We start from the raw sequence: 27,127 nt of genomic DNA, 5'->3' as shown, positions 1-27,127 counted from the left end.
AGTTTATATTTCGAATCCTGAAGAATCCATTCCTAGTTTATTGAAACTATTAAACAATTTTGGAAAGTTTTCGGGATATAAACTAAACCTTCATAAAAGTGAATTATTTCCCCTAAATGATTCTGCTTCTATATACGATGACATTCCCTTTAGAGTTATGGACTTATTTAAATATTGAGTTATCATTATTACTAAAAGTCATAAAGACCTTATTAAAGCTAATTTGGTTTAGTTGATTTCATGAAGTAATTATTTTGTAGATGGAATCCACTTACACTTTTTTATATGTATTTCAAAATACCCTTTTTTTTAACTAAGAAGTTTCTCGATCAGGTTGACTCTATTATTTCATCTTTTGTTTGGAATAATAAAAGACCAAGAATTGGTAAATATCATTTACAAAAATTTTAAAAAAGATGGATGTTTTGTTTTGCCTAGTTTAAGAATGTATTATTGGGCTGTTAATATACATTATATGTGTTTTTGGTTATATTGGGCTGATAAAAATGAACGACTACCTTGGGCTGATTTGGAATTAAATGCTATGAAACAGATAGATAGATAGATAGATAGATACTTTATTCATCCCCATGGGGAAATTCAACTTTTTTCCAATGTCCCATACACTTGTTGTAGCAAAACTAATTACATACAATACTTAACTCAGTAAAGAATATGATATGCATCTAAATCACTATCTCAAAAAGCATTAATAATAGCTTTTAAAAAGTTCTTAAGTCCTGGCGGTAGAATTGTAAAGCCTAATGGCATTGGGGAGTATTGACCTCTTCATCCTGTCTGAGGAGCATTGCATCGATAGTAACCTGTCGCTGAAACTGCTTCTCTGTCTCTGGATGGTGCCATGTAGAGGATGTTCAGAGTTATCCATAATTGACCGTAGCCTACTCAGCGCCCTTCGCTCAGCTACCGATGTTAAACTCTCCAGTACTTTGCCCATGACAGAGCCCGTCTTCCTTACCAGCTTATTAAGACGTGAGGCGTCCCTCTTCTTAATGCTTCCTCCCCAACACGCCACCACAAAGAAGAGGGCGCTCTCCACAACTGACCTATAGAACATCTTCAGCATCTCACTACAGACATTGAATGACGCCAACCTTCTTAGGAAGTACAGTCGACTCTGTGCCTTCCTGCACAAGGCATCTGTGTTGGCAGTCCAGTCTAGCTTCTCGTCTAACTGTACTCCCAGATACTTGTAGGTCTTAACCTGCTCCACACATTCTCCATTAATGATCACTGGCTCCATATGAGGCCTAGATCTCCTAAAGTCCACCACCATCTCCTTGGTCTTGGTGATATTGAGACGCAGGTAGTTTGAGTTGCACCATATCACAAAGTCCTGTATCAGTTTCCTATACTCCTCCTCCTGTCCATTCCTGACACACCCCACTATGGCCGTGTCATCAGCGAACTTCTGCACATGGCAGGACTCCGAGTTATATTGGAAGTCTGATGTGTACAGGGTGAACAGGACCGGAGAGAGTACGGTTTCACATAACCTCATTATTAGGAGCTTCTCTACCTGTACAACTGGCCATGATAACTAATTTAAATTTATACCCTGTGATTAAGCTGTCATTACAAATTTGGTTCCAGATTCCTCATTTTTTTAATCTCAAAAAATTTAACTTTTTAGTTTAATTTATCAAAATTATTTATTTAAACCTTCATTAAGTGATCCTACTTTTCTTCTTTGGAGGAATAAAGGAGGTCCCTTTGTTCATCCACAGTCTTAAGTAACTGACCATTAATCCTGTACTCAGTCTTCTGGTTTGCCCTGCCAAAATGCATCACCTCACACTTGTCCGGATTGAACTCCATCTGCCATAGGACTTCTTACAAGAATATTTAAGTAATTTTCCATATATACAGGATTCTGACCTGTTAGATATTATTTTTAAAAATGAATCCTTTAGTGAAGGATTTTATTGGGAAAATTTATAATTTGTTGTTACAACAGCGCAATTCCCCTTCACTTAAGATTAAGCAAGATTGGGATAGAGAGCTTAACATGACCTTGATAACAGAAGATTGGTTGCAGATTTTGAAGTTGGTTAACTCTTCTTCGATCTGTGCCAGTCACTCATTAATTCAATTTAAAATTGTACATCATTATTATTTGACAAAAGAGAGACTGGCTAATGTTGATAGTCAGTGTGACAGATATAAGACAGAGACAGCCACAATGACACATATGTTTTGGTCGTGTTCTGTATTGAAACATTTTTGGAAGTCTATTTTCTCTACAATTTCTAAAGTTTTAAAAATTAATTTACAACCTAATAAATTGACAGTTTTATTTGGTATAATCCCTCAATATATTCATGGTATTTTTCCATCAGACCAACATGTAATTGCATTTGTTACATTATTGGCCAGAAGGACTATTTTGTTGAAATGGAAAGATGCTTCTGCTCCTACTTTGATAGAATGGTTTTCTCAGGTGATGCTGTGTCTTAGTTTGGAGAAAATCAGAAGTCAAACTTTTGATACTCGATTTGACTTTGAGAAAAGGTGGGGTTCATTCGCCTGCTACTGTCATCTGATTTGAGTTAATTAATATGGTTTCCTTTCGATTTTTCTTTAAATGGATTTGAGTTGGCAGATTGATGTTTTTTTTTATGGAAGCTTGTATGATGTATAGCTCTGGGGTTGTGCTCCCAATGGTTTTTTTTTGTTTTTTTCAGTTAGTAGGGTTTTTTTTAGTTAGTTAGTAGGGGTTCTTCTTTTTTCCTTTTTTCTTTCAAGAAAAATTCTTAACACTTTATTTTTTATTATTAATATATTGTTTAGCTTTGTTAATAAATTATTTGATAATTCTTTATTGTACAAAATGACATATTGACTTAATATATCTTTTTTGTTGATCTTCAATAATAATTAATAAAAAAGATTTTAAAATGAAAATGAAAAAAAATTAAAAAAAATTAAAAAGAGGTGACAGAGTGTCAGAGAATGTCAAATCTTTGTGGATGGAGTTAAGAAACTTCAAGGGTGAAAAAAAACCTTATGGGAATCATATATAGGCCGCCAAACAGTAACCAAGATATGGATAAAGACACAAAATGCTGGCAGAACTCAGCAGGCCAGACAGCATCTATGGGTCTACTCCTGATGAAGGGTTTCAGGCCAAAACGTCATCACTACCTCCTCCCATAGATGCTGTCTGGCCTGCTGAGTTCTGCCAGCATTTTGTGTCTTTATTTATTTCCAGCATCTGCAGATTCACTTGTGTTAATCAAGATATGGAGATGAGATTGCAAAGGGAGCTGGAAAAGGCATGTAATAAGGGTAATGTCACAATTGTAATTGTGGGACTTCAATATGCAAAGGGATTAGGAATATCAGATTGGTGTTGGATCGCAAGGGAGGGAATTTGTTGAATGCTTATGAGATGGCTTGTTAGGGCAGCTTGTGCTTGAGTCTACTTGGAAAAGACTATCTTAGATTAGGTGTTGTGTAATAATACAGATTTTAATAGGGATCTTAAGGTAAAGGAGCCCTTTGGAGGCAGTGGTTATAATAGGATTGAATTCATACTACAATTTGAGAGGGAGAAGCATAAGTCAGATGTATCAGTATTGCAATGGAATAAAGGGAATTATAGAGACAGGAGAAAGGAACTTGATCAGGTGTATTGTGGGGAGATACTGGCAGGGATAACAGCAGAGCAGAGCTGGCTGAAGTTTCTGGGAATAGTTCACAAGGCACAGGATAGGTATGTTCCACAGAAGAAGAATTTCTCAAATGGTAGAGGTAGGCAACTGTGGCTGACAAGGGAAGTTAAGGACTGGATAAAAGCCAAGGAAAGGGCATATAATGTAGCAAAAGTGAGTGGAAGTTGGATGATTGGGGAGTTTTTAAAAACCAACAAAAGGCAAATAAAAATGCCTTGAGAAGGGAAAATGATGTTGGTGAGATAATAATGGGGGACCAAAAAAATGGTGGATGAACTTAATATGTACTTTGAATCAGTCTTCACTGTGGAAAACACTAGTAGTGTGCCAGAGGTCTGTGAGTGTCAGGGAGCAGGAGTGAGTGCTATTGCTATTACAAAGGAAAATGTGCAAGGCATCACTCAGAATTGAGGGGTGACCCTTTGGGACAAAGTTAAGGAGGAATTTTTCTAGCCAAAGAGTTGTGAATCTGTGGAATACTCTGCCACAGACAGCTGTGGAGGCAAAGACCATGGGTATCTTTAAAGCAAAAATTGATAGCTTCCTGATTGGTCAGGCATCAAAGGTTATGGCGAGAAGGGAGGTGTATGGGGTAGAGTGGGATCCAGGATCAGCAATGATGGAATGGGCTGAATGGCCTAAATCTGGTCCTATAGTCTTATCTTTAGAGAATGGATTAGACTAACATTGAGTGGAAAAGGTTTTCTGCTTTTACACAACTGTTCGTGATCTTTTTCCAGCAGATTAGCACCCTAGTGCTAGCAAGCTTTAAGAAAGATAATTCTAGGGTAAGCTATTTTTATCCCCTTCTTAAATCCTGCCTCTGTCTGTAAGGAGTCTGGATACTTTTCCCATAACTACATGGGTTTCCTTCGGGCGCTGTGGTTTCCTACTACATTCCATAGATGAGTGCATTAGTAGGTTAATTGGTTTCCTGGTTTGGGGGTAATAGGGCAATGCAGACCAGAAGAGCTGTTACTGAAATGTCTTGAAATGTTATTTTTCGAAGTTTAATGCATTACATTGAACAACTACACTTCCTTTCCTGCAGAACGATCATTTGTTCATGAATGGGCCCATCTCCAGTGGGGCATATTTAATGAATATGATGAACAGGTGCCCTTTTACAGATCTAGTGATGGAGTAATTGAGGCAACAAGGTGAGAGAATTCAAATTAATTTTTTGCATATCATAGTCAATTTCTGTCCATCCTTCCCTATCCCAGATCATTTTGTATCATAAAATTTAGAGTCATAGAATCACAGAAGAGTAGAGCACAAAAGCAGGCCCTTTGGCCCATCTAGTCCATGCCGAACCATTGAGACTGCCCTCTCCCATTGACATATATCAGGACCGTAGCCCTCCATACTCCAACCATCCATGCACCTATCCAAACGTCTCTTAAACATTGAAATCAAGGTTGTGTGAGTGACGAAATTTCCCCACATGTTCCTCTTAAACTTTTCGCCTTTCTCCTTTCACCTTTAACCCATGACTTCTGGTTGTAGTCCCACCCAGCCTCTGTGGAAAAAGCAAACAAAAGGAAATCTGCAGATGCTGGAAATGGCAGATGCAGATTGGGAGACCGTTTCGCTGAACACCTACACTCTGTCTGCCAGAGAAAGCAGGATCTTCCAGTGTCCACACATTTTAATTCCACATCCTATTCCCATTCTGATATGTCTATCCATGGCCTCCTCTACTATCAAGATGAAGCTACACTCAGGTTGGAGGAACAGCACCTTATATACCGGCTGGGGAGCCTCCAACCTGAACATTGACCTCTTTAAATTCCGTTAATGCCTCTCCCCCCTCTTACCCCATCCCTGATATATTTAGCTTTTTTCCCCCGTCCTCCTTTTTTTTCTCTCTTTCTGCCCATCACTCTGCCAGTTCTCCATCTCCCTCTGGTGCTCCCCTCCTCCTTTCTTTCTCCCTAGGCCTCCCGTCCCATGATCCTTTCCCTTCTCTAGCTCTGTATCCCTTTTGCCAATCACCTTTCCGGCCCTCAGCTTCACCCCACCCCCTCCGGTCTTCTCCTATCATTTCGCATTTCCCCCTCCCCCTCCTACTTTCAAATCTCTTACTATCTTTCCTTTCAGTTAGTCCTGACGAAGGGTCTCAGCCTGAAACGTCATCAGCACTCCTCCTTATAGATACTGCCTGGCCTGCTGCATTCCACCAGCATTTTTTGTGTGTGTTGCTCTGTGGAAAAAGCCTGCTTGCTTTTAACTCATCTATATGCCTCATAATTTTGTGTACCTCTATCAAATCACCTCAGTCTTCTATGTTCCAATGAATAAAGTCTGAACCTATTCAATCTTTCTTTCTAACTTAGCAACGTCCTTGTAAATTTTCTCTGTACAGTTTGAACCTTATTTGCATCTTTCCTCTTGTTAGACGACCAAATCTGCACACAATACTCTATTTTAGCCTCACCAATGTCTTTTACAACCTCAACATAACATCTCATCTCCTGTACTCAGTACTTTAAATTATGAAGGCAAATATGTCAGAAGTTGTCCTTACGACCCTATCTACCTGTGTTGCCACTTTCAACTAATTATGTACCTGTATTCACAGATCCCTTTGTTCTATCTTTTTGTTTTATACTTAACATTTCCAAAGCTGATATAAGTTCACTGTTAACAAGGTTTTCTTCTCTAGAATTCTGACAGAACTTCTGAATATTTCCAGCACTTTCTACTTTATTGCAGATCTAATCTGTTCTTTTTCTGGTGTAAGGATAAGAAACACTTAATTTCAACAACAACTGCCAACCAAGATATTGAAAGGTTTCACAGCCTATTAATATTAACATTCCTATTAATATAATATATTATATTGACACTATTATATTAATAATATAATATTATATTATATTAACGGCCTATTAATATTCCCAGGGTATTAACTGCTGTTCTTTCATATAAAATGTGGGAGGAACTCCGCAGGTCAGGCAGCATCTATAGAGAGGAATGAGGTGATGTTTTGAGCTGAAACCCTTCATCAGTCCAGCATTTTGTGTTTGTTACTTTGAATTCCCAGCATCTACTGAATCTCTTGTGTTTATGTTGTTATTACAACTTGTGTGAAGGTATCTAGTTGTGGAGTACAAATTGACCAGAGCTTTCTACTGGATGGGATGTGTGCTCACCTTAAGAAGAACCTTGCAACGCACACACAAAATGCTGGAGGAACTCAGCAGTCCAGGCAGCATCTATGGAAAGGAATCAGAATTAGAAGATGGGGGGGGGGGGGGGGGGAGGGAGAAACACAAGGTGAAAGCGAAAGGTGGGGGAGGGATGAAGAAATGAGTGGGGAAGCTGATTGGTGGAAGAGATACAGGGCTGGAATAGGGGGAATCTGATAGGAAAGGACAGAAGGCCATGGAAGAAAGAAAAGGGGGAGGAGCACCAGAGGGATGTGATAGGCAGGTAAGGAGATAAGGTGAGAAAGGGAAGAGGAAATGAGGAATGGTGAAGGGGGGGGGGGGGGTGACATTACCAGAAGTTCAAGAAATTGATGTTCATGCCATTAGGTTGGAGCCTACCCAGATGGAATATAAGGTGTTGTTCCTCCAACTTGAGTGTGCCTCTTCACAATGGTAGAGGAGGTCATGGACTAACATGTCAGAATGAGAACAGGAAGTGGAATTAAAATGTGTGGCCACTAGGAGATCCCTCTTTTTCTGTGCAGATGGAGTGTAGGTGCCTGGTGAAGCAATCTTCCCTTGCCCTGTCCTTCAGCCACCCCACCAGGGATAGGGTTCCTCTTGTCCTCATCTGCTACCCCACCAGCCTTTGCGTCCAGCACATAGTTCTCCGTAACTTCTGCCATCTGCAATGGGATCCCACCACCAAGCAGATCTTTCCCTCCTGCCCACTTTCTGCTTTCTGCAGAGCTCACTCACTACGCGACTCACTTGTCCATTCCTCCCTCCCCACTGATCCCCCTCCTGGCGCTTATTCTTGCAAGTAGAACGAGTGCTACACCTACCCCTACACCACCTCCCTCACTACCATTCAGGGCCTCAAACAATCCTTCCAGGTGAGGCAAAATGCTTCCCCTGTGAGTCCAGTGGGGTCATCTACTGTAACCGGTGTTGTTGGTGTGGCCTCCTGTATACCAATGAGGCCTGATTTAGATTGGGAGATTGCTTCACTGAGCACCAATACTCTATCTGCCCTTCCATCAGTATCTCTTCCACTTATCAACTGTCCAGCTCTATACTCCCCTCCCGCCCCCCCCCCCCCCCCCCCCCCACCGGTTTCTCCTATCACCTTGTGTTTCTTCTTCTCCTTCCCCCACCTTCTAACACTGACTCCTCATTTTTTTCTCTCCAGCCCTGATGAAGGGTCTTGGCCTGAAACATCGACTATATTCTTTTCCATAGATGCTGTTTGGCCTGCTGAGTTCCAGCATTTTGTTTTGTGTTGCTTGGATTTCCAGCATCTGCTTGTTTGCATTAAGAAGAACTTTATTATGCAAGCAAACTAGTATGCCGAGACATACTAATTCCCTGATGTAATAGAAGGAAAGTTTGTGGTGTATGTTCATATTGTAAAAGCAAGAGGGTTACAAGATAGAAGTTAAGACCATTCAAGAACAAAGGAGAGTCTTTATTCCAGGGGCCACAGGAAGCTGAGGAGGTACCAAGTGAGTCCTTTGCATTGGTATTCAATAAGGAAAAGGACATGGAAAACAGTGAGATCTGTGCAGGGTATGTTAATATTTCGGAGCATGATGTGTTAGGTCTCTTGAAGAACACTAAACTGGATAAATCCCCAAGGATGGGATCTATCCCAGATTATTGGCAAATGCAAGAAAGGTGATTGCTGGGGCCTTAACAGAGATCTTTGCAAACTTTCTAGCTGTATGTGAGGTCCCAGAAAACTGAAGAATAGTCATTGCTTCAGAATAGCAATTGGTAATCTGGCAAAGTATAAGCAGGTGAGTCTCAGATCACCTATAGGTGTAGGGTGGAAAATTTGGGTTATTCTTTCTGGAGTTGACAAGATAGAAGTACTGTATATAAAAGTATAAGATGCACCGCTAGAGTACACAAGAATCCTGCAGATGCTGCAAATCTAGACACGTACAAATACTGGAGGAACTCAACAAGTCAGGCAGCATCTGCAGAGGAAAACAAGAAGTTTATGGTTTCAGGCCTTAATTGCTGCAAAACGCTGTGGATTCCAACTCAATGAGTATATTTAAAGTGAAGATTGATCAAATTTTGATTCAGAACCATGAAATTAGAATGTCCATTTAGAACAGAGATGAATAGGAATTTATTTAGCCAGAGGATTGTGTATCTGTGGAGTTCAATGGTGCCGGCATTTGGCATTAGGTATATTTAAAGTGGGGGTTGATAGGCTCTTGATTAGTAAGAACATTAAAAGTTACAGGAAGAAAGCAGGGGAATGGGTTTGAGAGGGAGAATAAATCAGCCAGAATAGAATACTGGAGGAGACTGGATGGGCTGAATGTATTATGTCCTATTCTGCTCCTATGTATTATGGCCTTATGGGACATATTTACAAGACACAATGAAGGGTCATGGCCCAAGATATCGACTGTTTATATCCCTCCATAGATGCTGCCTGACCTGCTAAGTTCCTCAAGCTGTGTGTGTGTGTGTGTGTGTGTGTGTGTGTGTGTGTGTGTGTGTGTGTGTGTGTGTGTGTGTGTGTGTGTGTGTGTGTGCGTGTGTGTGTGCGTGCGTGCGTGTGTGTTGTATACATAAGGTAGATTGTCAGTCTTTTCCCAGGGTGCATATAAGGCAGAGATTGATAGGTTTTTGATTGAACATGGCATCAAAGGTTACGAGGAGAAGGCTGAGAACTGGGGTTGAGGAGGAGATAAAAAAAAAAGGATCAGCCATGATTGAATGTCAGAGCAGACTCGATGGGCCAGATAACCTAATTCTGCTCCTATATCTTATGGTCTTATAAAACATCAAATAATAGAGAGCACAGATTTAAGGTTAGAGGGAGCAAGTTTAAAAGAAACATGTGTTAAGATTTTTTACACAGAGAATGTTAAATGCCTGGAATACTCTGCTGGGAAACTGGTAAAAGCAGATACAATAGTGATCTTGGAGAGGCATTTGGACAGGTGGGCATTGGAGGGGGTAGAGATCATGTGCAGACAGATGGGATTTTGTTAATTTGGCATCATGTTTGGCAGTGACAATGTGGGCTGAAGTGCCTGTTCCTGTGCTGAGCTCTTCTCTGTTCTATGTATACCTTCCACCTGAGGGAAATTCCAATTCTCAACCTCTTCTAATAAAGCTGGCACACAATTACTCAATAATGATAGAAATGTCACTCAGAAACAAATCTGATTGATGTTTGTCATTGGATTTTCAGGTGTTCAAAGGAGGTAGAAGGAAGCAAAAAAGTTTGCAATGGGAGAAACTGTTCAGACTGTACCATTAATAAAAAGACAGGATTGCCAGATGGATATTGTACATTTTATCCGGAGAAGAACCAGAATACATCATCTTCAATAATGTATAATCAAGGATTGAAGAATGTAAGTGGAGTCACCGGACTGCTTTCCTGACTGATGATGAACTTTTCTACCTGCAGCTCATTGTATTAGTTACAGTTGATCATTGCAGAGCATCGTCAGAATCAGAATCAGGTTTATTATCACCAGCATGTGACATGAAATTTGTTAACTTAGCAGCAGCAGTTCAATGCAATGCATAATCTAGCAGAGAGAGAAAGAAAATAATAATAATAAATAATATAAAATATAATAATAAATAAACAAGTAAATCAATTATGTATATTGAATAGATTATTAAAAATGTGCAAAAACAGAAATACTGCATATTAAAAAATGTGAGGTAGTGCCCAATGCTTCAAAGTCCATTTAGAAATTGGATGGCAGAGGGGAAGAAGCTGTTCCTGAATCGCTGAGTGTGTGCCTTCAGGCTTCTGTATCTGCTATCTGATGGTAACAGTAAGAAAAGATCATGCCCTGGGTGCTGGAGGTCCTTAATAATGGATGCTGCCTTTCTGAGACACTGCTTGCTAAAGATGTCCTGGGTAATTTGTAGGCTAGTGCAATATCCCAGGCCAGCCTGAATTCAGCTGCTTCAGAACCAGGTTTATTGCTTCCAGTTTAAGTTTATTGTTATTCAACTGTATACATGTATACCTCACTAAACTAAACCATATTCCTCTACATTCAACCACACACTACATGTAACTCACACAGAACACATAAAGTAGTATTACCACAAATAAACTAACAAATACCAAAATATATTCCAGAAGATTGACATCTGGCGTAAGGTGCACTTACAACACACAGATCAAAAAGTAAGCCACTTAATGTTACTGACACATTATATGTGATGAGACCTGGTTTGTAGCAGGGAGTTCAGTCATCTCACGGCCTGGGGGGAGAAACTGTTTTCCATCCTAACAGTCACTATCCTATTTCCCACCTGATGGTAGGGGTCAGAGAGATGGTGGGATGGGTGAGAGGGATCCTTGACAATGCTAAGAGCTCTGCGTTTGCAGCACTCCTCATAATTATCTCAAATGGGTGGAAGAGAGATCCCGATGATCTTCTCAGCAGTCATTACAATCCTTTGTAGGTCTTATGGCCAGGTGCCTTGCAATTCCAATACCAGATGGTGATGCATCTGGTCACTGTATGCTCCTGTAAAAATTAGTTAGCAGAGGGTTGAGCATGCAGCCATGTGGGTGGGTGTTGGCGCTAGTGCTCAGTGTGATGGAGCTAGGGGTGTTGCTGTCTGTGGCCTTTGTGTCAAGAAGTCCAAATCCAGTTACAAAGAGAAATGCTAAGTCCCAACGAGGACAGTTTACTCACCAGCTTCTGAGGGATGATCATATTAGACACTGAGCTGAAGTCGATAAACAGCATCCTGCCATATAAGGCAACATTTTCCAAGTGGGACAGGACAGAGTTGAGGACAGAGACTATTAGCACTAACATATGTTATGAAATTTGTTGTTTTGCAGCAGCAGTACATTGCAATATATTAAAAAAACTACAAATTACAATTACAAACTACAAATAATTAATATTGAGAACAAGAGCCAAGTGTTGAGGTACTGTTCATGTGTTCATGAAACATTCAGAAATCTGACGACAGAGTTGAAGAGGCTTATCCTAAAATATTGAGTGCAGTTTTTCAGGCTCCTGAACCTCCACCTGAATGGTAATAATTAGAAGAGGGCATGTCCTCCAGAGTGAGGTTTCTTAATGATGAGTGCTGTCTTCTTGAGTCACCACTCTTTGAAGATGTCCTCTATTCAAAGACCAAGTAAACTTATTATCCAAGTAGCTATGTTTCACTGCCCTGAGATTCAATTCCTTGCAGGCATTCACAGAAGACAAAAAGAAGTGCAATAGTGTCAATGACAAACTGCACTCAAAGAAAAATGGAGAAATAACCAATGTGTAGAAGGTATCAAATTGTACAGTTGTAAAACAGAAAAAAAATATACAATAAAATATATAATAAGTAAACAAATTACAACAGGGATCATCCTTAGTGACAGGAGAGGCACCAAAGTTTCAAAAGGCATTTATTATCAAAGAATGTATAAATAAAAACAACCTTGAGATTTGTCTGCTTACAGGCAGTTGTAATGCAAAGAACCTAAAATAGCCCAATTAAAGAAAATAAGACTAATCCCCAGTGTGCAGAGAAAAAGAGAAAAAAACCCCCACGAAACTGATCGTTTAAATAGTAGAAGTGAGCAACAACAACAGCGTTCTAAACCAAATTGATTCCTTAGATCCAAATACCCAAAGCAGCCATATAAACACCGTGGCTACCACAGCAGGCAAAAGGATAAGAATTCTGTGGTGCGTAACTCACTTCCTGACTCCCTGAAGCCTGTCCACCATCTGCAAGGCTTGGGTCAGGAATGGAATACTCACCACTCTCCTGGATGAGCGTGTCTCCATCAATACTCAAGAAGTTTGACACCATTCAGTACACGGCAGTCAACTTGATTGGTACTTCTTCCACAAGCATCCAATCCCTCCACCATTGAGCAGTTGCAGCAGTGTGTACAATCTACAAGATGCTCTGCACCAACACACCAAAGTTCCTCAGGCAGCAACTTCCAGACCTACAACCACTACCATCGAGAAGGAGAAGAACAGCAAATACCTAGGAACACCACCTCTTGGAAAACCCCCTCCAAGTCACTCACCATTCTGACTTGGAAGCATATCATCGTTCCTTCATTGTCACTGGGTCAAAATCATGGAATTCCCTTCCTATCAGCACTATGGGTGTACCTACACCTCAGAGATTGCAGTGGTTCAAGAAGGTAGATCATCACCATCTTCTCAAGGGCAACTAGAGATGGGCAATAAATGTTGGCTTAATTGGCGATGCCCACGTCCCATAAATGAATAAATTAAAAAAAGCCTGGAATAGGCTCAAAACCTCGGCATTCAGTTCATCAAGTTAACAGGACAAATCCCCGCAAAATTCGCAGACAGGAAGCACAGCATCTGGGGACAGTCTCACAGTCTTAGCGTTGCAGAGAGAGAAGCCCTCAGCCTACCTAGGCCGGCATTTAAATTGTTCGAACCTCGCACTGGGACCCAGACCCTGCCGCCGGCAAATTGCTCCGGGTCTAAATTTCACTGCCGAAGGAACAATTCTCAACCTCTCCAAATTGACTCAGCACCCAGAGTGATCTAACCACACCTGGCTCTGGACACCCTGCCCTTCCAGTCTATATGGGTTGACATTTAGATTGTCCAAACAGCGGATTGTGCCCTTGTAGCAGGATCCAGGCCTCAGCACAGCAAATCACTCCGGGCCTTGAACATGCTGCCCATCAATTCCCATCTTCTCTCCTCTGAATCATTCACTCCAACCAGCCAACACCAACTCCAAGTGTGTTGATTTTGTAATGAAACAGCAGGGCACATCCCACAAATTCACTTTGCTCATTTTTTCATTGTTTGCGGTGAGACTTTATCACAACTTACTTAAAAAAGTGTTAATAATTATGGTTTTACTTGAATTCATTTGCTTTCAAACTGCAAGTGAGCTTTCACATGTCTTTGGAAGCACTGAGGATTGGCGAATAGCTAATGCTCCACTGTTTACGAAAGCATCAAGACCTAAACTTGGAAATTATGGGCCAGTGAGTCTGACATCAGTGTGGGAAAGTTATTGGAAGGTATTCCAAGAGACTGGTTAAATAAGTATTTAGATAGACATGGACTGATTAAGGATAATAAGCATGACTTTGTGTGTGGTAGGTCATGTTTAAGCAACCTTATAGAGTTATTCAAGGAAGTTACCAGGAAGGTGGATGAAGACATGGCAATGGATATTGCCTACATGGACATTGACAAGGCATTTGACAAGGTCCCAGACGACAGACTGGTCAAGAAGGTTCAATAGCTTGGCATTCAGGATGAGGTAGAAAATTGGATTTGACATTGGCTTTGAGGGAGAAGCCAGACTGTGGCAGTAGATAGTTGCCTCTCTGATTGGAGACCTGTGACCAGTGGTGTGCCACAGGTATCAGTGCAGGGTTCATTGTTGCTTGTCATCTACAGTATATCAAACAATCTGATAGATAATGTTGTTAACTGGGTCATAAAATTTGCAAATAACACCAAGATGGGGGGTTTGGTGGACTGTGAGGAAGGCTAACATGGCTTGCAGAGAGATCTGGATCAGCTGGGAAAATGGACTGAAAAATGGCTGATGGAATTTATTACCGACAAGTGCAAGGTGTTGCTCTTCAGAAGGACCAACCAAGGTAGGTCTTGCACAGTGAATGGTACGGCACTGAGGCGGTTGGTTGAACATATTGATCTGGGAATACAGGTTTGTTGAAAGTGGCACAACATGTGGATAGAATCATAAAGAAAACTCTCAGCACATTGGCCTTCATAAATCAATGTACTGAGTACAGAAGGTGGGATGTTATGTTGAAGTTGTATAAGATATTGGTGAAGCCCAGTTTGGAGTATTGTATGCAGTTTGGATCAGCTACCTACAGGCAAGATATAAATAAATTTGAATAAGTACAGAGAAAATTTACAAGGATGTTGCCATGTCTGAAGGACCAGCATTATAAGGAAAGATTGAAAAGGTTAGGACTTTATTGCTTTGAACATATAAAAGACTGAGAGGAGATTTGATAGAGGTATTCAAAATTATAAGGGGTATACATGTACAAGCAGGTTTTTCACTGAGGTTGGGTGGGACTACAACCCAAGGTCATGGATAGATGCTATAGATGTTTCAGAAAGGACAGGGAAAGAAGCAAAAGAGGTGGGGCATAGCACTGCTGATTAGAGAGAGTGTCATGGCTGCAGAAAAGGAGGAAGTCATGGAGGTGACTGTGTCTCTGTGGGTGGAAGTTAGGAACAGGAAAGAGTCAATAACTCTACTGGGTGTTTTTTATAGATGGCGGGACTGTCATATGTTGAAAGATTGCAGCAACTGGGCTTGTATACACTGGAATTTAGAAGGATGAGAGGGGATCTGATTGAAACATATAAGATTATTAAGGGATTGGACACACTAGAGGCAGGAAACATGTTCCTGATGTTGGGGGAGTCCAGAACCAGCAGCCACAGTTTAAGGTAGGCCATTTAGAACAGAGTTGAGGAAAAACTTTTTTACCCAGAGAGTTGTGGATCTATGGAATGCTCTGCCTCAGAAGGCAGTGGAGGCCAATTCTCTGGATGCTTTCAAGAAAGAGTTAGATAGAGCTCTTAAAGATAGCGGAGTCAAGGGATATGAGGAGAAGATAGGAATGGGGTACTGACTGTGGGTGATCAGCCATGATCACATTGAATGGCGGTGCTGGCTCGAAGGGCCAAATGGCCTACTCCTGCACCTGTTGTCTATTGCCTATTGCCTTCTGGAAGTCCATATATACAACATCCACTACATCCCCATTATCTATCCTACTTGTAATCTCCTCAAAGAATTCCAACAGGCTCATCAGGCAAGATTTTCCCTTAAGGAAACCACGCTGACTTTGTACTATCTTGTCCTATGTCGCCAAGTACTCCATCATCTCATCCTTAACAATTGACTCTAATATCTTCCCAACCTCTGAGGTCAGCTAACTGGTCTATAATTTCCTTTCAGCTGCCTTCCTCATTTCTTAAAGGGTAGGGTAATATTTTTAATTTTCCATTTCTCCGGCACCATGCCAGAGTGCAATGATTTTTGAAAGATTATTACTAATGCCACCACAATCTGTAATTTCATCTCTTTCTGAACTCTGGGCTGCAGTTCCTCTGGTCTGGGTGACTTATGTACCTTTAGGTCTTTCAGCTTTTTGAGCACCTTCTCTATTGTAACAGCAACTGCAACCACTTCTCTTCCTTCACACACTACAACATCAGGCATACTGCTAGTGTCTTCCACAGTGAAGACTGATGCAAAATACTCATCAGCCATCTCCTTGTCCCCCGTTATTACTTCTCCTGCCTCATTTTCTAGTGGTCCTCTATCCACTCTTTTTTTTACTATCCACTTTGATATTATTTACTAGCTTACTTTCATATTTCATCTTTTCCCTTCTAATGATTTTTTTAGTTGCTCTCTGTAGGTTTTTAAAAATTTCCCAATCGTCTATCTTCCCACTAAATTTTGCTTTGTTGTATGCCCTTTCTTTTGAGTTTACAATAGCTTTGACTTCCCTTGTCAGGCACGGTTGTACTATTTTACTATTTGAGTATTTCTTCATTTTTGGTATACACATGTTCTGCACCTTTCTCGTTTTTCCCACAAAACCATGCCATCACTGCTCTGCTAACATCCCTGCCAGCAGTTCCTTCAAATTTACTTCGGCCAATTCCTCTCTCATACCGCTGTAATTTCCCTTACTCCACTGAAATACTGCTACATCAGACTTTACTTTCTTCCTGTCAGATTTCAAGTTGAATGCAATCATATTGCGATCACTGGTTCCTAAAAGTTATTTTACCTTAAGTTCCTTAATTGCTTCCGGTTCATTCCAGTATAGCTGATCCCCTAATAGGCTCAACAACAAATTGTTCTAAAAAGCCATCTCTTTGGCATTCAACAAACTCACTCTCTTGAGATCCATTACCAACCTGATTTTCCCAAATGACCTGCATGTTAAAATCTCCCATGGCTACCATAACATTGCCTTTTTGACTCAGCATTTCTATTTCCTGTTGTAACCTGTGGTCCACCTCCCAGCCACTGTTGGGACGCCTATATATAACTACCATCAATGTCCTTTTACCCTTGCAGTTGCAGTCCTTTAACTCAACCTACAAAGATTCAACATCTCCCAACCCTATGACAAATCTTTCTACTGATTTGGTGCCGTTCTTTAGCAGTAGAGCCAAAGCACCCCCTCTGCCTCTGAAATAATGTGTAACCTTGGACATTCAGCTCCCAACTACAACCGTCCTTTAGCCACACTTCAGTGATGACCTCAACATCATACCTGATAATCAATAGTATTGCAACAAGATCATCCACCTTATTTTTTATACTACTTGCAGTTAGATACAACACCTTGAGTACCGTATTTGCTATTCTTTCTGAATCTGCATTCCATTGATTCATTACAGCCTGTTGGTTGCAACAAATTCCCATCAACTGCCTGTCCTTCCTGACAATCTGACTGCACGCTATCTTTATTTTTTTTTCACCATTCATCCTATCCTGAGTCCCTGCACATCAGTTCCCCCCCCCCCGACAAATTAGTTTAAATCCTCCCCATCAGCTCTAACAAACATGCCCATGAGAATATTGGACCCCTTGGGTTCAGGTGCAACCCTTCACTTTTGATCAGGTCTACGTACCTCTCCCAGAGGAGGTCCCAATTATCCAAGAATCTGAAGCCCTGACCCTAGCACCAGCTTCTCAGCCATGCACTTATCTGCCAAATCATCCTGTTTCTACCCTTTCTGGTTCTCAGCCATACATTTATCTGTCAAATCATCTGGTTTCTACCCTCACTGATATCTGGTTTCCTCCTCTTCTTGTCAATAATCAGCTCTTTGGTTTTGCTGACATGAGTGAGAGGTTATTGTTGTGCACCTCCAGTCATCCAAAATTCCACTATTCTGATTCATCACCACCTTTGATTCGGTCAACAACAGTGGCTAAACTTAAATATGGGATTGGAGCTGTACTTGGCCTCACTGTCATAAGCGTAAAGTGCATAGCACAGACCCTGTTGGTGCACCAATGCCCACGGTCACGGTGGAACTGATGCTGCTACCAGTCAGAATGAACTGGGGTCTGCAAGTGAGGAAATCGAGGATTCAGTTACAGAAGGGGGTATTGCAGCCTAGGACCTGGAGATTATTGATTGTGTTGACTGCAGAGCTATAATGAATGAGGAGCATCCTGATGTATGCATCTTCACTGTCCACGTGTTCCAGGGTTAAGAGAACAACTAATGAAATGGCATCTGCTGTGGATCTGTTATGATGATAGGCAACTGGAGTGGATTCAAATGGTTTCTCTGAGAGGATTTGATAGTGTTCATCATCAATCTCTCAAAGTATTTCATCGCAGTGGATATAATTGCTACTGGACAACAGTCATTGAGGCAGGTTACCGCATTCTTCTTGGGTACCAGTATAGTTGAAATCTGCTTGAAACAGATGGGTAACTTAGACTGATGAAGTGAGATGTTTAGGATATTAGTAAACACTCCAGCCAGTTGCTTAGCACAGATCTTTAGTACTTGACCAAGCACACCACCAGGGCCAGATGCTCTTCGTGGGTTCACCCTCCTTAAGAATGCTCTCATGTTTGCCTCAAAAATTGAAATCACAGGTCTTTGGGGACTGTGGGAGTTTGTAAAGGTGCCTCCATATTCTGTCAGTTAAAGGTTAGCATTAATTTTGAGAGTGTCAGAGTATAAAAGCAAGGATGTCATGCTGAGGATTTATAAAGCACTGGTGAGGCCTCACATAGTATTGTGAGCGATTTTGTGATCCTTATATAAGAAGGGACACATTGCATTGGAAAGACTTCAGAGGAGGTTCGCAAGAATGATTCTCAGAATGAAAGGATTATCTTATGAGGAACATTTAATGGTTCTGGGACTGCACTCTCTGGAATTTAGAAGAATGGTGGGTGGGGACGGGAAGATCTTATAGAAACCTATCAAATGTTGAAAGACTTGGAGAGAGTGGATGTGGAGCAGATGTTTCCTATAGTGGGGCGGGGAATGGTGTGGCTAGGATCTGAGAGCACTGCCTCAGAGCAGTGGGATGTCCATTTAGAATAGAGATTAGGAGGCATTTCTTTAGCCAAAGGTTGTTGAATCTGTGGAATTTGTTGCCCCAGGCAGGCTGTGAAGGCCAGGACATTGGGTATATTTAAGTTGGAGGGAAATGGGTTCTTGATTAATCAAGCTATAAAAGATATGGGGATAAGTCAGGAGAATAGTGTTGAGGAGGGAAATGGATCAGCCACGATCAAATGGCAGGGTAGCCTCAATGGGCTGAATGGCCTAATTCTGCTCCTATTAGGCATTGGCTTTGTGGGAGAAGCCGGAGTGCGGTAATAGATGGTTCCTCTCTGAAATGAAGTCTGTAGTTAATGTAGTGCCGCAGGGATTGGCACTGGGCACATTTTTGTTTGTCATCTTCATCAACAATCTGGATGATGATATGGTTAACCAGATCAGCAAATTTGCAGATGACACTAACATTGGAGGTGTAGCAGGCAGTCAGGAAGACTATCATGGCTTGCAGCAGGATCTGGACCAGTTGGGAAAATGAGGTGAAAAATGGCAAAGGGAATTTAATACAGACAAGCACAAGATGTTGCACTTCAATAGGACCAACCGGGGTAGGTCATACACAGTGAACGGTAGTGCACTGAGGAGTGTGGTAGGATAAAAGGATCTGGGAATACAGGTCCATAATTCATTGGAAGTGGTGTCACAGGTCCTAGGTGTCATTAAAAAAATCATATGGCACATTGGCGTTCATAAATCCAAGTATTGAGTATAGCAGATGGGAAGTTATGTTGAAGTTGTATTAGATATCGGTGAGGCCTAATTTTGAGTATTGTATGCAGTTTTGGTCACCAACCTCCAGGAAAGATGTAAATAAGGTTGAAAGAGTACAGAGAAATTTTACAAGAATGTTGACAAGGATGAAGACCTGAGTTATAAGGAAAGATTGAATACATTTAGACGTTATTGCTTGAAACATTGAAGATGGAGAGGAGATTTGATGCAGGTTTATAAATTTATGAGGGTTACAGATAGGGTAATTCAAGCAGGCATTTTTCACTGAGGTGTGGTGGGACTACAACTAGAGGTCATGACTTAAGGGTGAAAGATGAGAAAGGCAAACATGAGGGGAAACTTATTCACACGGAGGGTCATGAGAGTGTGCATCAGTGGTGCCCTGGGATTTCAATGTTTAAGCGAAGTTTGGATAAGTACATTGGGTCATAAGAGTATGGGTAATATGGTCCTAGTGCACATCAATGGGAGTAGGCAATTTAAATGGTTTCATCATGGATTAGATGGGTCAAATAGCCTGTTTCTCTGCTGTACTTTTCTCTGACTCTATGACTCTAAAGTGAACACAAAATGCATGGAGATCATCTGGGAGTGAGACCTTTTAGTCACACATGCCATTTGCTTTTACTTTGTAGAAGTTGATAGCATTCAAGCCCTTCCACATCTGTTGAGCATCCTCTGTGAATCAGATTTGGTCTGGAATTGCCACTTCGCATGTGAGATGGCTTTCTGGAGATTGTTCCTGGTCTTCTTGTATCCATGATGGAGCTGGCTGAGTCCATAACCCTCTGCAGTTTTCTCCAATCCTGTGCATTGGTATCTTCATATTAGATGGTGTTACAAACAGTTGGAAACTTGTCAGCATCGGTGACCTTAACCTCACTGATGATTGTACATTGTTCAATGTGACTCTACGCTCAGCCATCAAAGCACTGCTGAATGATGACCAGGCATGGACTAATAATTAACATTTCAAATTGAGCAGGGTAGGTCAGAATCCTTAACACAAGCATCCATCCTATCCCGAGAGAATATTCCCTGACTCATAATCCTGAACATTTTGGGAAATCTGATAGGACCATTAGATTGAAAGACGTTGCAGCAGAATGAGGTCATTTGACCCATTGACTGTGCTCTGCCATTTAATCGTGGCTCTTTGTTTTCCCCTCTCAACCCCATCTCCTGCCTTCTCCCTATATCCTTTGACACCTTAAATATCTTTCAAACTCCACTTTAAATATACCATGTTAGACACGTAAAAAGAGATTTAAATAGAATATGGTTCAGATGGGGGCAAATGGGTTTATTGTAAAAGGGCAAAAAGCTGCATGGACATGTTAGGTCAAAGGGCATATTTTTGTCTTTGACCTGGTGACCTGTTGTTTGTGATGTTGATTGAAAGATAAATATCAGGTATAAACTGGGAATAATCCCCTTACTACTCTTTGATAGCTCTCAGAGATCAGTTGTAACCTTCAGGTGAGGACCTCCTTCTGGCTGCTCATCTATTTAACACATTATTTTTTTCTCCAGGTTCTCAAATTCTGCACTGACAAGACCCACAACACTGAAGCACCCAACATGCAGAATAGAATGTGCAATTGCAGAAGCACTTGGGATGTGATCAGCCATTCGGAAGAACTTAGAAGCATTTCTTCACCCTACACTGGTTCAACCAAACCAACATTCACATTTCTACAGGCCAAAGACCGTGTACTTTGCTTAGTCCTTGACGTATCAGGAAGCATGAATCTGGTAAGGTCTTTTACGACAAGGACACTCAATGAAATGTGTAGATAGGGTAACAAGAGAGTGACATTGTAAATGCATTCTGATATTTATTGTTGGACATTGCTGATATTTGTTGCATATTGTGACCTGAGCACTACACCACAGCAAATTCCTCAAACATGTCAATTATATGGTGAATAAAGTTGATCTTTGATTCTTGATTTTTGTTTGTTGAAGAGAGGCCACAGTGTGGGAGCTCTGCAATATCTTGTCTACAACATTTCACTTTCATTTACTGTATGTTTGTAGAAACAAACATATGGACACTATTTAGTTCAAATTTTTGCAAAATGTTGAAGTGGGTTTAACATTCCTGTTGGACTAAGTGACAACATTCACTCAGTGATGGGGTGAGATTTTGGCTAATGTGTGTAAATAATCACATAGGCAGCTTTCCCATCTTATTACTTTATTTCTTCCAATCTATAATGATTAATACCAAGAGAAAATATGCATATGTTGGAATTGCAAGCAACACACACAAAATGCTGGAGGAACTGAGCAGGCCAGGTATGGAAAAGAGTACAGTTGACAATTTGGGCTGAGACCCTTTCTTATCCCAATCTGACACCTCAACCGGAAGCTGGGAATGCTTGGATAAAATGGATAGCTTTCTGAGTTCACTTGTCAGACATTCAGTGTATAATGGTGCAGGGATCACCAGGTGCTGTCAGTAGGTCAAAGTGCTGGCTTTGGTGAACAGCAAGAGCAAGTGAGGTTGGTGAGCAGCAATGGGCTAAGGCAAGGTAGGATTTTGCCTTTTTCCTCAACTCAACTGGTCTACTGCAAGGGCAGTGGTGGCAGTCAGTTGAGTGACATGTTCCTGAGATCAGGGAAAAGTTAGGTGTGTGATGAGCAAACCAAGCTGAGATGGGGTCCAGAGTTGACCCCCCCCCCGTGAGATGAAGAGGCGGGAGGCATCCCGCGCAGATGAGAGAGAGAGAGAGACATGATTTAATATTATGGCTCCTTGGCTGATTGTTTACCTTTGCTTCAAGGACATTTTTGCCTGCTTGAAAGATGTTTGCAGAGACGACAAGGCAGGACCAGGTTGATAGACAGCCAGTGCCCTAAAAGGGGAGATAAAAAGCAGGTCTGCTAAGACACAAGCAGACACACCACGGGACACTGAAAGAGCGTTGTGCACCCACGTGAAGGTGGGGGTTTGAAGGATCGATCAGTGGCTTACAGTGTGTGAAAAGTGCAACTGGTGGGGGCTTGTTTGTGTGTCCACCTTTGCCTGGGTGACAGGTCCACCACTGAAGAACGGGTCGTACGCAGTCACAGTTTGTGACCGCAACAGGAAGACAATGGGAATATCAACGACAACGGCATCACCTCTCGCTCTCTGTCTCTCCAACGGTACAGCAGCAACTACCTCGACCTAAACTGAACTGAACTCTTCACCATTGTAAGATTATCCATTTACCCCTAGACTTTGAAAGAGCTTGGTTTTGATTCCTATTTCCACACTTCTGTATATATCATTGCTAACCTGTATCATATATTTGCATTTTATTGTACTGTATTACTTAGTTTACTAATAAACACTATTAGTTACAGTAATACCAGCCTCCAACATGTATTCCATTTCTGCTGGTTCGGTAACCCAGTCAAGGGGTACGTGACAGGTGTCACTGAGGACAATTTCTGCAGCGTACTTATCAACTGTAGCTCCTCTCAGACCATATGGATGGTTGGAGCAACGGTTGGATCAATGAGGAGAGTACAGAGGGCACAGAGTGTTTAGATAGCATTTCATGGATGTGGTCAGACCAAAAGTTGAGCCAAAGTTCGTGTTAGATATTCACTTTCTAGGGACCAAGGGACTAACTGATAACCTTTGTTTTTAGACAGAAGCCTGACCTTGCCAAGGGAGGCTTGTGTTAACTAAGTTAAACTTCAAACCAATATTCCTTGTTCACCCTCCCATCATAAACAAGAGAATGAAGTTTGCATTGGAGCACAATTTAACCCAAAGAAACAATGTGATGCTCCTAGTGTTCGTTTAATGTACATACAGTCTATGTATATAAGCTAATCGTGTGTGTATGCAGAAAATATTCAACAGTCTGTTTTATTGGATTACTTTTATGTTTAAATTTATTATGTTTTTATGCTGCATCAAATCCAGAGTAACAGTCATTTTGTTCTCCTTTATGCTCGTTTACTGAAGCATGATAATAAACAACCTTGAATTGAATTGCATTGGACAATTTACGAAAAACACAAGAAGCTGATCCTGTTTTAGTCATAGACACCAGTAGGCACCTTGAAACCAGCACCGAATGAACATTCCACACTCTGGGGATGTTGAGCCCCACATTACCAAATAGGTAAATGTGCTGATGATTTACTCATCCAGGAATGTGGGGCTGAATTGCAACAACAGCTTGATTCCAGCAGAATGGTCACAGCTTCATGGTTTACATCTAAAGGCATTAAGATTCAGCTGTATCCAGCACTGTCTGGCCCATTAAACGGGGCTGAGATTAATCTTACATCATACTTTGTGCTTTATGTTGGTGAACAGGGGAATCGCATTGGCAGGCTTCGACAAGCTGTTGAGATATTCTTGCTGCAGGTCATTGAAGAAGGATCACAAGTTGGAATTGTCACTTTTAACGATGAAGCCAACATTAAAGCACAATTAAAAAAGATTGATAGTCCTAGTGTGAGGAGGGATCTTGTACTTCTGTTACCAACATCAGCTGACGGGGGAACAAATATCTGTGCGGGGGTTCAATCTGGCTTTCAGGTAGGTCTGGAAAACTTCATTAACACACTCCTTTCAGGAACTGCATTTTACTCAACTTGTTGGCAACTCGTTGTCTTGCAGGTACTTCGTGGTGACGATGAAGATACAAGTGGTGATGAAATTATTCTGCTTACGGATGGAGAGGACGACAGTATTAACAGTTGTTTCACAGAGGTGGAACAAAGTGGAACCATGATCCACACAATTGCATTAGGGCCAAGTGCAGACAAGGATCTAGAGCAGCTGTCAGCAAAGACAGGTAACCAGCATCAAGTAGCCAGATAGTAAGCAACGGGATAAACCGTGTGAGAACATGTTTGGAGATGGGGCAGAGATTCACTAGGGGTGGAGATCTTCACCAGTGAGGAGGGATGACACAATTGTAGTAATACATTCGATTTATAGACTCTGTTCCTTTTGTACTAACGGTAAATGACTCATTTTAAGGATAAGATTTATTTCTCCCATGTCCATCAAAACATCGAAACATGCGAGTAAATGCATTATTTGCATTAATTTCCAACACAGTCTGAGTGGTGAAAAGGTTGACCGAACATCGTGGGCCAAAGGGCATGAACTGTTGTGTGTTCTATGTTCTGGCAGCAGCCTGCAAGAATTGCCAAAACATAGCAAACCACAATTTATTAACCCGAACTTATACGTCTTTGGAAAATAGGAGGAAACTGGAACACCTGGAGGAAGCCCACGTAGTCACAAGAAGGAAGTTCAAAGCCCTTACAGACTGTGGTGAGAGTTGAACTCCAATTGTACAGCTGACACTGTACCGGGTTGCCTTTCTTAATGACCTGCTGCACTTGTCTGCTAACTTTTGGTGATTCCTACACAAGACCACAGAAGTCCCATTGTCCCTTCATCAAAGTTATGAACCTAATCAAAATAACTGATGTCCACCAACTGATCCTTGGCAGACTCTCTAGTTAAGTCTCTCTAGCTTAAAAGACCCCTTTATTCCAACCTTTTGTCTTCTATGCAATAACGAATCTTCATCCATGGCAGCACAAGTCCCCAAAAAGACTTGTTAAATCCACACGTGTATAGAAGAGAATGATAGACATTATCACCACCAGAGATGAAATAAAGCTTAATCCATTTAGTAGAGTTTTCCAACTTTTTGTACATGAAGGTAACTGGTATTCTTCCGGGCAGGTTTGCTCAAGCTGTGTGATGGGTTTGAACTAGTTTTACAGTGAGTGGAGATGGCATAGTGATAGATCAGAGGATGAAGAGATTGGTAAAAAGGTAAATGCAGTGTGTAGCGAGATTGGGAGGCAGTGGATAGAGCATAATTGCAGTTTGTTGGATGGGTTGAAATGTGTCTATTTTAATGCAAGAAGACTGAGGACAAGGATGATGAACTTAGAGCATGGGTAAGGACATGGAACTATGACGTTGTGGCCATTACAGAAACTTGGCTGTCACAAAGACTGGGATAGCTAATGGATGTTCTGAGGTTTAAATCTTTCAGATGGACAGGGAGGGAGGTAAAAGAGATGGCATTGCTAATTAGAGATAGTATCACAGTGGCAAAAAGCAATGTCATTGTGGAAGGATAGTCTACTGAGTCAGTGTGGGTGCAAATCAGAAACAAGAATGGAGCAATCACTCTGTTGGGAGTATTCTACAGACCCCCCCCCCCCCCCCCCCCACCAACAGCAGCTCACACCGAGGAACAGATTGGCAGGTAGATTTTGGAAAAGTGCAAAGATAACAGGGCTGTTGTCATGGGTGTGTTCAACTTCCTACTGTTGATTGGCACCTCTGAAGTGTAAAAAGTTTTGATGAGGCAGAATTTGTTAGGTGTGTCCAGGACAGATTGATAACACAATATGTGGACAAGCTGACTAGTGGATAAACCATATTGGACCTGGCACTATGTAGTGAATCTGGTCAGTTGACAGATCTCTTGGTGGGCAAGCATTTTGGAGGAGCGACAACAACTTTCTGATGTTACATAACCTTGGATAGGATGGGAGTATGGGAATGTACTTACTTGGGGAAGGGAAATTTTGATCCTAATAGGCAGGAACTTGGGAGTATAAAATAGGAAAAGATTTACTCAGGGAAATGCACAACAGAAATGCGGGGTTTGTTTTTAAAAATTTATTTATTGAGATATAGCGCAGAATAGGCCCTTATTGCCCTTTGAGTCATGCCATCCACCAATCCCCCTTTTTAATCCTAGCCTAATCACAGGACAATTTACAATGACTAATTTACATACTGACTGGTACGTCTTTGGACTATGCGAGAAAACTGGAGCACTTGGAGGAAACCCAGGCTGACACATGGAGAATATACAAACTCCTCACAGGCAGTGGTGAAAGCACTTACATAGGGTTCTGGATAGGTTTGTCCCATTGAGGCAGGGTAAGGATAGCAAGTTGAAGAAACCACGGTTAACAAAAGATGGTGAAACGTCTAATCAAAATGTTTACTTAAAGGTGTTTACTTAAGGTTTAGGAAGCAAGGTGCTCTAGAGTTACAAGGCAGCCAGAAAAGAGCTTAAGAACGGATGAAGGACAGCTGGAAGGGGACCTGAGAGATTTTGGCTAGCAGGATTAAGGAACATCCCAAGGTGTTCTATACAAGAAAATTCTGGGAGAGGAGCACGAATATGAGCTACCTCAAAGAGAAGATCAGAAACAAGACTTGGGGCCATGATGAGCTATATTTCTTGCCAATTAAAGCATTGAGGAAAAGTGAAACATTGAGGCAAATCCAGAGGAGAGTGAGTGGTTGAACAGTCGCTTTCCTCGGAAGGCCGCTGGGTTTGAGTCACTGTCCACGAAAAGGCCACTGGGTTCGAGTCGCCATCCTTGGAGAGGCTACTGGGTTC

At 41.4% G+C, this 27,127-nt stretch overlaps 1 protein-coding gene across 4 annotated transcripts in view; it reads left to right on the top strand.

Annotated features, from left to right (window-relative positions):
* The window catches only part of LOC140736734 (calcium-activated chloride channel regulator 1-like), a 69,907-nt gene that overhangs the window by 29,054 nt on the left and 13,726 nt on the right, over positions 1-27,127 (top strand). For all 4 annotated transcript variants that reach the window (XM_073062614.1, XM_073062613.1, XM_073062615.1 and 1 more), the window contains 5 exons: positions 4,747-4,855; positions 10,071-10,236; positions 21,255-21,476; positions 24,046-24,270; positions 24,352-24,529. In XM_073062614.1, coding sequence (XP_072918715.1) covers positions 4,747-4,855; positions 10,071-10,236; positions 21,255-21,476; positions 24,046-24,270; positions 24,352-24,529 — 900 coding nt within the window. The remainder of the gene's footprint in view (positions 1-4,746; positions 4,856-10,070; positions 10,237-21,254; positions 21,477-24,045; positions 24,271-24,351; positions 24,530-27,127) is intronic.

This window comes from Hemitrygon akajei, chromosome 12 (genome assembly GCF_048418815.1).
Source record: "Hemitrygon akajei chromosome 12, sHemAka1.3, whole genome shotgun sequence".
NCBI classification, from domain to species: Eukaryota; Metazoa; Chordata; class Chondrichthyes; order Myliobatiformes; family Dasyatidae; genus Hemitrygon; species Hemitrygon akajei.
Note: the sequence above shows the minus strand (reverse complement) of the source record. Positions and strands in the feature narration are given on the sequence as shown.